This window comes from Cheilinus undulatus, linkage group 12 (assembly GCF_018320785.1).
Source record: "Cheilinus undulatus linkage group 12, ASM1832078v1, whole genome shotgun sequence".
NCBI lineage: Eukaryota > Metazoa > Chordata > Actinopteri > Labriformes > Labridae > Cheilinus > Cheilinus undulatus.
In genome coordinates, this window is record NC_054876.1 from 8,075,327 (window position 1) to 8,087,621 (window position 12,295).

General features: G+C 39.3%; 1 protein-coding gene across 1 annotated transcript; it reads left to right on the forward strand.

Moving 5' to 3' along the window:
- Nucleotides 1-143: 143 nt before the first annotated feature.
- LOC121519195 (neutrophil collagenase-like) lies at nt 144-10,859 on the forward strand. Its single transcript, XM_041802025.1, has 8 exons — nt 144-167; nt 2,155-2,245; nt 2,384-2,545; nt 4,352-4,481; nt 6,992-7,128; nt 7,199-7,358; nt 7,827-7,940; nt 10,755-10,859. The coding sequence occupies exons 1-8, from the start codon at nt 144-146 to the stop codon at nt 10,795-10,797; spliced, it is 861 nt and encodes a 286-aa protein (XP_041657959.1). The 3' UTR covers nt 10,798-10,859.
- Nucleotides 10,860-12,295: the final 1,436 nt, after the last annotated feature.

Below are 12,295 nucleotides of genomic sequence, written 5' to 3' on the forward strand. Positions count from 1 at the left end.
GTTGCCAACACGCTTCTGGCATGTGGCGCATGCTTTCACCTCCTATCTCACGCTCACACGCCACTCAAACTATTCTCACGCTAGAATCAAATGCTTTGGCGCTCTCAAATCACAATCTGATTGATTGTGCAATGTTTATCCCCATGTTGATTGGACGGCTGCTCAAGGTAACGGTCCTAAGCCTGTGAATAACTAGCCAATCACAGCACAGTGGGACGGGAGTTGCCGTCCAACCACTTCAGAACAGCGACACAGTGCAGCAGCAATTGTACCAAGGTAAACAATTAGTCGACGTCTTATGTCATGCTTTAATTTTACAACGGAACCCAGGGCTTAACAAACTATATAATAATTGTTTCGAATAAATCAGGGTTACTCAACCCGTGGCTCTCGAGCCGCATGTGGCTCTTTAGTGACCAGTTGCAGCTCTTTTAAGGCTTCCTTTAAGAAAATCCTCCTGAAATCCTCAAAAATATGAAAACTGTCAGCAGTAAAGACTCATTGCAATAATTAATATCAATAAATCTAAGTCCACAGAAAGAAGACAGACTTTAACTTCCAAATTCAAATGAAAACTTGTTTTTTTTTTACCGTTGGGTGCGCCCAGGACGGCAGACTGTGCGTCAAAGAGCGCAGAGGAAGTCTGCTGGTGGCGCATCTCTTCCGTAAGTTAATAGAGGTGTGCTGTCTTGTGTTCAAGGTGAAGCTTCTAATGCCCTCGTTTTAACACATTTCTTCAGTCACTCCCTGCCGATGCTCTCCCATACTCGTATTTGAATATGACTTTTGCGATTCGCATCATCATCAATGAGCCAAACACACACGGATCACATTTTGAAATAATGTAAAATTGAGTTAAATTTATGGCATTATGAGCATGGCCTCTGTGGTCCATATCTATTTTATGCAAGGTTTGCTAGCAAATAAGAAAGCACAGTAAATTATTGTTTATCACACTCATATCCTTCAATAGTTGTTGCTATTATGTGTGTATGTGTGTGTGTGAGTTAGGGCCTGTGTACGACACATTATTTTTAAACCCTAATGGTGAAATGAATCCGAATACATCGCCATCATTGAGTGCGCGCATGTATAATGAACAAAATCTCAGTCCAGCCAGGAACCCAAAGTTGGCAACCCTGTGTTAGGATGAAATATATTGTTTGAGTGAAAAATGGGATTTTTGCGCAGTCTGTTTGTCTGCTGTTTTCTCGGTGAGTTTTGGACCTAGAATGACAAAAGAGATACTGCCGGAATCTAAGGAGTGTCTGCTTTCATTTAAGGGGGCTTTTGTGTCACAGTCATGAAATATAAGTTACTGAGGGTGCTTGGTTTGCAGGAAAGTACTGTTTGTATCTGTCTGTTCATCCATGAATATAATATAAAATAAACTGAGAGGAGATATCAAAGAATTGAGGAAAAGAATGAAACAAACTTGTACACATCTGCATCTCTGTATTATCTCCTCTGTCTTTCACACTAATGATTGCAACAGTCTGAAAACAGTTAATGTTTTCAGCCACTCAGTCATTTTTCTCCTGTGGAGTGAGACTGCAAGCATGCAAAAGAGAAAAAGCGAGCAACTGAGCCAAGCAAAGCAGAGAGTGGAGCTGTGAAGCTTACAATCCAGTGATTTGTTCATGTCGTGTGAGTTCCAAATTTTCAGGGCTCATACCTCATGCTCATGTGGTTTTACTGCCAAAGTAACAGCAAGCTCTGGAAATTAATGAGGAGGATCCCCCTCTGTTTCTGTGAAACTGTGAGTGTTGCAAAACCCACAAACCCCATGGGAACAGCGCATTTGTTGCTGGCACCCGACGGTTGCCACACACGCCCGCGGTCGCAACACATCCCGACGTGCAACGGGTTGCAAGGGCCCATCATCGCTGCTTGCAGCTTTAATTTATACTGGTTGTTAACTCCTCTTCTAGTTCTGTAAATGCCATTAATGTTGATCTGAAATCATATGTTCATTAGCTTTAAGCCGTCCCTTAGCAGAGGCTGTCACTGCTGTGGATTAAATCTGCATGCAGGAGGAAATGGCGAGTCTGTATGTGTACAAAAGACTGCAGAAACATCTTTCTCAAACTCAGTGTGGACATAACCTAAGAATGAAACATTTCAGTGCTGAAACTCTACGTTTTTGTTTCCCAGAACAGTTATACAATCACCTTAGTCAACTATAAGTTATATAAGAACAAGCTGTTCCTCAGGATATACTGCAACATCACCATCTTTGAGCAAGGTAGTCAAGTTATGGCAAATAACAGCACCGCTGTCCCAGTGCCTGATTTTAAAGTAAAGACAAAAAGCATGTCTCCCTGATTGTTATACAAACCCTTCTGTGCCATAACCCTCCACACATCTTGTTTTCCTGCTCCAGGTTTTAACTTGTTGGCTGTAGCTGTTCATGAATTTGGCCACGCATTCGGCCTGCCCCACTCCTCTGACCCTGGAGCCATCATGTACCCTGCATACAACTTTACTCCCACTCATGAACTCCAGCTCTCGTTCCGTGACGTCAAAGATGTCCAACACATGTACGGTGAATTTTAGATTTAAAAGCATAATTCCACTATTGACAAATCTAACAGCAAATCCGCAGGCACCGCCATCTTGCAGTAGCCGCCATATCCGTGTTGCTGACTTCAGTGTCTGTTGTTGCCTGCTGACTGTGACAGTAGCATGGAAAGTTAGAATAAAAGCGTTAGACATCTGTGGCTTAAGGACCTCAATCAGAAAAACTTCATGTTATTTACATTTCACTTATTAGACTTTGTTTACAGCAACAGCCTGATTTCAGTCAGGAACACGCTCGTCATTCATTTTACCATTAATTGCATGATGGTTGTACAGTTTTACCTAGCAGAGGAGGCTCTGCTCAAAAGATGCACCTTTGGTAATCAAGCAGCATGCTTTGAGTTTCCAGGGAGCGCATGGCTAGAAACCTCCATATGGATCTACATTTATGACAATATGTACTGAATACAATACAATTAGCTGAAATGCAATTAATCCATAGTAGCATGATTCTGAATATGAGGGTGCAACAAGTTTTATGCTATGAAGGAGAAGGCTGGGGTAGAGGAGGTTAAGCTTTGGCAGCAATAGCAGCATGGTGCATCAGCTTTAACGCAAGCCAGGATTAGTGAGAAGTATGACTTATTTAAACACACAGAAAGAGCTGTGATTGGCTGTGGGAGCTGGGAAGATGATTAAGATCAGCTGGCCGTCAGCTGATCACAGCTGGTGGTATGACTACTGTGTCCTGCATGAACTAATGCCAGCCTTCATTTGTAATGTTCAGTACAAATTTATTCGACTCACTGGTTAGCTTAGTAGTTTTCTTAGCTGAGGGCATCATGATTTTGTTCTGTATGTTTGTTGGTTTGTTTTATTATTTTTAGAGCCCAAGCACCAACCTCAGAGAGCTGATCCTTTCGAAATGCAAGGGATTGTCATTCTTTGTATTATTTCTGCAAAAGAAAAGATCATTTGGAGGTTTTAACATGCCCCAAAACTCACCAAAACCTTCCAGAAAATTGTTCCCCAGTGGAAATTTACCTATTTTGGTGGTTTAATCCAAGTCCATTGTGCAGGGATCCCACAGGAGCCCAAAATGTGAGATAGGGGACTGGGTAATAAAAACAGGCATGGAATAGGTACACATATGCACCAGCTAAAATGTAAAGGAAACACATCATAAACAACATTTGGTCAATATTTGGTCAAACTTGGCTGTTTTTGCCCAGTGGGCAGGTTACATATTTTTTTGTACTCTGACGAGGGATTTTATTGGATTGACAAAATATGTCAGTTTGTTCATTCCTCTTACTTGAATTTTGAATTTATAGAGTTCAAAAATGGGAACAAAGGCCTCAATATCTGTCCACAACAGTCACATGTTTATTAAAGGACGCATAACTGGTGATAGCAAGCATTTCATTATCTCGCCATTTCACAGGAAGTTGCCATAACTCTCTACACATTCAAATGTTAGTTTCATGGTTTTGCTGTAGCGCCACCTACTGGAAGAAGCCTGTAAAATCTCTAACATAAAACATTCAATCTTCTTTGAATGTTAGGTGATTTTTCATTCCAACCCTGATATCTTCTACATACCAGCCACCTAATGCTGATGAACAGTACTTCCTTATATACAAAGTAGAACATAGTCATCATTCAGAGCTTCATGACAGTCCAGTGAGGATCAATGTGGTATCTCTGCTGTGCTTTGTCACACTGTATGGGTCGCGAACACTGTACCAGGGATGTGAGGGCCCTTCAGGGCTGCCTGCAGCCCTAGTTATTATTATTTGATAATTATCTTGTTTGTCTATGTGTCATGCAGGAGTCAGTCACAAATTTGCTTCATTATTCTCCAAAAAACCTCCTCCAAGAACACCAGGCACATGTGATCCAGATTTATTGTTTGATGCAGTGACAGAGCTTCAACAGGAAGTCCTCTTCTTTAAAGACAGGTATGTAACCGTCCCAGTACAGGTTTGTCTATGGCATCAAGGGTCACACACAGACTGTTCTCTGAAAGGCTGTACAATGAAATGAAACTACTGGCCAATATGCTCCTTACTGTACTCAAGCACTGTAAACTTCCACGGTCATGGCAAAGATGAAAGTGGTGTACATGACGTATAATGAGTTGAAGTTCCTCATAAAAACATTCCAAACAGCTGAGTGTTGGAGAGCACATCTAAACAAAGTGAATCAAAACAGGCCACAAAGTGAGTAAAGTTACCGCCATGATGTCAGTTTATTATGCTGAATTTGTGAAACCATGCTTCTTGTAAACTGTGTTTGTCACATTATGACAGAATAACGTACTTAGAGGAGGTTGTCTTGCTCATGTGTGTCGGCACCAAAAGTCAGTCATGGATTGATGGTTAAATGAGCATTCAGTTTCACAAACAGAGTTCTGTCTGAAGTCTCTTTCTTACAACTGACGAAGTATTAAAGTGATGAGAGCTGAGAAGAGATACCTCTGATTTCTGCTCTCCAGAGATCACTGCAGTCCTCCACTGATCCGGGCTTTATGGCAGAGTGTAGTGTTGTAGTACTCAAGAACGGTCTTGGTCCTGAGGTCTCAAAACCACATTTTAAATGTCTTGGTCTTGAGTCTGACTCAAGAGCATTTTTAATCTGTCTTGTCCCGGTCTGGGACTGGTCTGACTCGAGATTTTTCATCAGGACCGGTGGAGACCAGGACAGATCTGCTATTCTTCGACTTCATTAATGTGATTATAAGGAGAAACACTCGCTGAAACAACAAATAGCTACACCTGCAAAAACTCAGACATCAGTCCATCTTATTTCTAGTCAGAAATACCTCTGAAAACTTACTTTAGACCTCATTCACCTGACAAATCTAGGTAAACATCTCATTTTAAGAAATTTAAAATAATTCCTGACTTGTCAGTGGCTTTTAAATACAAACAAGGATTTATTTTTTATAAGGAGTTAGTTGAACAAAGTTGTTAAGATTTGAGATTTTTGCATGTTGTGCTGTCTGTTGCAGACACCTTGATTGTATCAGTCTAATTTATGAAAAAGAAAACTAAATTTGAAGAGATAATGATCTTTAACTGTTCAATCTTGTCTGTTTTTTTTTTTCAATTGACTTTTATGGTCTTGGGCTTGTCCTGGTCTCAGCTTGACTCTTGACTCAGTCTCGACCCCGAAGTCTTGGTCTTGTCATGGTCTTGTTGCACTCTGGTCTCGGGCAAGTCTTGGTCTCGGATAGTGTGGTCTTGAGTACAACACTAGCAGAGTGGCTAGACAGAAGCATCTCCTTAGTGCAAAACATATGAAAACCCACTTTGACTTTAGTGTAGTTTGTTGCGAACTTCGAGTGGGTAAATAATTCTCTTGAATGCTTATTTAATCATTAATCCTCAATCCAAGACAGATTTTTGGAGCAGACACACGAGCAAGATGATCTCTTCTATGTACGTCATCCTGTCATAATGTGACAAACTCAGTTTACAATAAGAACTTTAAGGTCTATTTTGACCCATTTTGGTTAAATATGCACTCCAGCACTGTTGTTTTTTTTTTTTTTTTTTTTTTTTTTTTTTTTTTGAGGAACTCCTTTCGTCTGTGCCATGACCAAGGAAGTTTACAGTGAGGTTGCAGTGATGGTTGTCCTCCTGGAACTTTGTCCCATCTCCACACAGGATCTCTGGAGCTCAGTCAGACTGGCCATCAGGTTCTTGGTCACCTCTCTTACTAAGACACTTTTCCCCCCAATTGTTAGAGTTGACCAGCCCTTGGAAGAGTCCTGGTTGTTCCAAACCTATTTGGAGAATTACGGAGGCCACTGTGCTCTTGAGAACCAACATACATTTTTAAAGCCTTCCACAGATTTGTGCCTTGCAACTATCCTGTCTCTGAGCTCTGCTCAGCTCCTTTGACCTCATGGCTTGGTTTTGGCTCTGATATGCATTGTCAGCTGTAAGGCCTTCTATAGAGAGGTGTTCCTTTCCAAATCATATCCCATCAGTTTAATTTACTACGGGTGGACTCCAATCAAGGTGTAGACACATCTCAGCAAAGACTGAGAGAAATGGGAGAAACCTGGGCTAAATTTGCTGTGTTGTTGCAAAGGGTCTGAGTGCCTATGTCGTGTGATATTTCAGGTTTTTTATTTTTAATGAATGTGCAAAAAGATCTAAAATTCAGTTTTACTGTAGCATCAAGCTGCAATATAACAAAACTGAAAAAAGTAAAGGGCGCCGAATACTTTCTTAATGCATTGTGATGTTTAGAATCTGGAAATTAAAGAAAGCACCAAGAGTAATGCGCTCTAGCATTATTTGCAGCAGCAGTTTTGGTTTTTTGTGTATGCTGCCAACACAGGTTTTGTTATTTGTTGAGCAAAGTAATCCATACAAAGATTGGGCTTCTCACCCCTACCCTCTCAGGTTTACTGAGTCAAGGTAACAGGAGTTAAAGCAACAAAAATGTGCTTTTTCAGATTTATGTGGCGTAAGCATCCGAAATTTGACGAGACCAGCATCACCCTCATCAGCAGTCTGTGGCCGGACAGTGTGCCTTCTTACCTGGATGCTGTTTATGAGAACATTGGCAGGAACTTCATAGTGTTCTTCAAAGGTAAGAGCTTTAATTAATTAAATGGATGCTAAATGGATGTAAATGTAACACAGAAGTGTTTCTGTTTCAGGTCAGCAGTACTGGATCCTGAGGCAGCTTAAACTTGAGGAGGGATTTCCAAGAAACATCTCTGACTTTGGCTTCCCTTCTACAATAAAATCCTTAGATGCAGCTCTTCACTTCAGAAATGAGCGCTATACTGTTTTCTTCACTGGACACCAGTGTTGGAGGTTTATTAGATCCAGTTATTACACATTTTTCCTCTTACTCTTATGTCAAGCTTAAAGGCTGTGGAAAGTACCTGCATGCTGATTCAGATTTCTTTCTTAACAAAAAACAAAACCAAAATGTCAGTCTGCTGTTATAAATGCTTTAATATGAAAATCACTGCCATATTAAACATGTGTAAAGTCCAGTTTCCCATGGCCCATTGTGAAACATTCAGAAAAAAATACAAACCGATTTACACAGCACATTTCCCCTTTTTGTGTCTGTCATCATTTTTTGACGCAACGCTGTATTTCACATTTCCTATGTGAGTAAATGGGATTTGTTTTCACCATCCTTCTCATCTAATGTGGGTTTTTAGCCAAATCATCAGGATGACTTTGCTGTTTTTCCCACGTTTTACGTGCATTATAACCTTTTGGGGGGAAACAATGAATTTTAATTCATCATGATTACTCTCTGTTTTGAAGGTACAACGAGCTGGAGAAGACCATGGAGGGCTCACCGATGCTGGTAGAGGATCAGTGGCCCGGTGTGCCAACTCCTGTAGATGCAGCTGTCTTCTATGACAGCTCACTCAAAGAGTAAGTTTTCCTCTTATTAAACACATAACTAAGCAAAATAAAGACTTTTATGTTTCTAAAGATTATCCTGGGAGATTTTCCTGGGGTTATAAGAGTCACCAGATCAGCTTAGAAAAACATCAGGGCTGATCCAATTTCACATCACAAAGTATTAAACACCAGTCTAAGTTTAAAAAAAAAACAGCTTTTTATCCATCCATTCATTTATCCATCCATCCAGTTATAAATCAGTACATCCATATTTTTATCCACTAAGTCATCCATCCATCTCCACTAATTTATCTATTTGTTCACTATTCCATCAATCCATTTAATTCATATACAAAAAGATCATCTTTTATCCATCTATCCATTAATTTATCCATCCATTTAATTATTAATCAATACATAATCAATACATCTCTTTATCCACTAATCCATCCATCCATTTATACACTAATCCGTTGGTTCCCAACCTGGGATCTGGGAGATCTGAGGGGGAAAGGAGGCTTTGGTTGCTTTGAGGCTGCCAAAATTAGATTTGCAAATATTGACTAAAACCATGATAAAACAGTTAATAAGTAGTTTATACTGAGGTATTTTAATAAGAAAAGCATGCATAGGCCTTTTTAGGGGTTTAACAGTGAAACAGTTCCAATCTATGTAGACTAGGGGTGTGACGAGACGCTTATCTCACAAGACAAGACAAGACTTAGGCCCACGAGAATAGATTTTACACCTTTTTTTAATTTTGGAAAAAATTGCATGGGTGGAGGATATCTCTTTTGTACAACTGAAAGTGACAATTGCAAAGCATTCAGGTCTATTCAAAAATGTTTAAACTAACTCCTGTTGTACTGAATAGGCTATCAATGCTTCCAAAAAGTATGTTTTGTCTAACTTGACTCAAACTGTATATTTTAATGTTCTTCAGATCAAACCTTTCATTTTAACAGTCTACAAAATCATTAATTTACTACACTATGTACTCATCGCTACAATTACAATAACTATATTTAATATGATATTTAATTTTAAATAATAAAAGCATTTAGATTATTTTCTAAGAACTTAAAGCCCTGTTTACGGTCTGAAATATAAAGAGCTGCATCAGTAAAATCAAACTATTTCTCATCCTCTTTAGATACATCCATATTTAAAACATTCAAACGAAATATTTCTGTCAATAACATGTTTGCTGTAATTTAGAGAAATAGATTATTTTGTCGTTCTGTGCGCTTTTTTTCTCATATCAGCTTTGACAGTGTTGGACACGATGCACAGATTCGTCAGATGTGTGTGTATTGGTGAGTGAGTGTATGTCTCTGCTCTGTTTGCGGTCAGACAACCAGGGCGCGTTTATCTGGAGCAAGAACTTCGCTTTTTGGAGCTAACAGTGGACTCTATGGCGCTCTAACAGTTTGTTTTGCTCCTACTGTCTGCGCAATATTGATCTCGCGAGATAGATTTTTCCACGACAAGAAATCTTGTTTTGATCTTGCAAGATCTCGTCACACCCCTAATGTTGACTTTTTTTGGGGGGGGGGGGGGGCGCTTCGGTAGATTTGTGGGGGGCTGCGAGGAAAAATGGTTGGGAAACACTGCACTAATCCATCCACCAACCCAGGCATCCATCCAAGTTTTCATCCATCCAATTATTAATCAATATATCATTTTTTATTGATCCATCTGCCCCCCTTCCACTATCTACTGTATTTATCCACTAATCCACGGGTCATCAGTTAAAATTCTTTGAGGTCCATTTTGACAAAATTGTCTTAAGCAACAGTCTGCAGTATAAATTCATCTAACCTGTCCAGTTCATAAAAAACACTAAAAACAATATTTTCATGAACTGGGATAATACTGTTATAATAGAACAATACTTGTAAAATTTTCATCCATCAAACCAATAAATAATCAATCCATCCATCCACCCATCATCTTATAAATAATCAATACCTCTATCAATCCATCCATCCATTCATCCATCCAGCCAGCCGGCCAGCCATTATTAATAGGATTGTCCATTCATCCATCATCTTATAAATAATCAATACCCCTATCAATCCATTTATCTATCTATCTATCTATCTATCTATCTATCTATCTATCTATCTATCTATCCAGCCAACCATTACTAATTAAATTGTCCATCCATCCATCATCTAAAAAATAGTCCATCCATTCGTTCATCTACTAATCCATCCATCCATCCATCCAATAAATAGTTAATCAATTCATCCACCCATCACCTAATAAATAATTGATACCTCCATCAATCAATTTATCCATTATCAGTTTAGTTATCCATCCATCTATTCTGTCCATCTATCTGAACATCCATCCATCCATCTGTACATCCATTATTTATTAAATTCCTCATCCGTCTATTCATCCATCACTGTAATTGTCTTCAGTACATCTTTTTGTCTATCTTTCTGTCCATCATCCATCTTTCATCCACCCATCCATCCATCCATCGACCAATCAGTCCATCATCTCATAGCATATTTGAGTGTGCATTACATTCTTCATTTTTTCAGTTATAAATATATATTTTTTCAGTTATGTATTGTTATGTTGTAAGCTGCATTCCCAGGTTAAGTTGAAACATTAAACTATTTTAGATTTTTAACATGGATGTAAGTTAATCTATAACTAAAGTGGTACAATCCTACAGTTGTCACAGACATCATGACCATTGTTAATGATCATTTAGAATAGTTTAATTCTCACATGTTCTGTCATTATCTCTTGGAGATTTACTCAAGATCTAACACCACCATTACGTGCATTTTATCTAAAACTATTATCTATCTTCTTTCCAAACAGAATTTGTGAACTTCTTCGTGGGAAACATTCACTACAAATTTGATCCAAACTCTAAACGTGTCGTCTCCACTGGACCGCTCAACGACGAGCTGGACTGCAGGGCAACTGAGGACAATGAAATCCTGTCTGACAGGAGATAAGTCACGAAGTCAGCCTCTGTGTTGACCGATGATGAAATTACTTCTGCTTTTTATGCTTTTTGCATACAACAAGAGTTACAAAACTGTAACAGTAATAACCACAATGTACCTAATAATGTGGGAGTGGATGAATAACAGAGAAGTGTCTGACAGTGTTACATAACTGTAAAAACATACTGTTACCATCACGCTTGTTCCTTTTTGGACCAAAGATTATTTCAGGTGTGTTTTTGTTGTGATGTTTGTTTGTATATAAATTTGATGTTGTTTTTAATGTATCATATTTTTGGTTGTGCTTTTTTAAAAGGATTTTTTGTTAAAAACACAGCATATAAATTCAGCCTCCATGGGGCTTTTAATCAAAAAGATAAAAAAGATGATGATTAGAGACGTACTGTTTGGCTCTGCCCACCGCCACTGCTCAATTTTAATTAAGAAGTCTTTTCAATAAAAACTACTCTTTAAATCATATTTTTTTGTTTAATGCATGAATTTCAAATCATGAGGGAGAAAAGCTGCTAAAAGTGGCCTTCCTGGTTCATACTGCAAGCTTCTTAAAAAATATTCTGGAATAGATCAGAGCATCAAGAAAGAAGGGCACTTTTAGCAGCTTTTCTCCCTCATCTGATTCATCTATAGCAGTGGTTCCCAAACTTTTCCTGTGTGGCCCCCCTTTGTTACATGTTTTCTCTTAACCAAAACTTTGTCCTGGCTGCTGTTATGGTTGCACTCCGCTATGGATCGTAAAACATTTGGCGTATGCTGTTCTCCTTGACCATCTGTTGCTCACGGTGGTAGTAGAGGAGCAGAAGACCCGAACACAATCATATAATCCAGGGTGCAAATTGTTGTGGGTGGGGGGTCATGGATCACCTGATAACCAGCTGAGAGAAGTTTATACAGGAAACGTACGTGACGTTTTGGAATCTGCTTGTGGCTCTGCACGTGTTTAAGGCCCCGTCCACACGGAGACGAAAATGATATATTCCCGTTTTGTTTTGAAAAAGATTTCCGTAAAGACAGAATCGTCTCAGGAAATGTCAGCGTAAGCACGGAACCACTGAAATGACTGAAAATGCTGTAGTGCATATGCCAAGCCTGTGCGTGGTGCTGTAGTGGTGCCACAGAAATGTGCCAAATGAGAAAAGAAGATCACAGAAAACTGACACAAAATTTCTTCTTGTTGCCCTTGTGGTTGTTCTCAGTGTTGGATTTAAGAACATATGGTGGTTTCACGGTGGTGGTAAAAGAGCATCAGCTTTTGATGTAAAAGCCATAATAAGCTCAGTAGGTTCTGCAGCACGAACGCAACCGTGTAATCGGCCATTGTTGTGTTGGTTGGACCCGCGCAGGTGCCTTAAGAGAGCTACAATGTGTGTGACATAATCGTTTCAAGAAAGA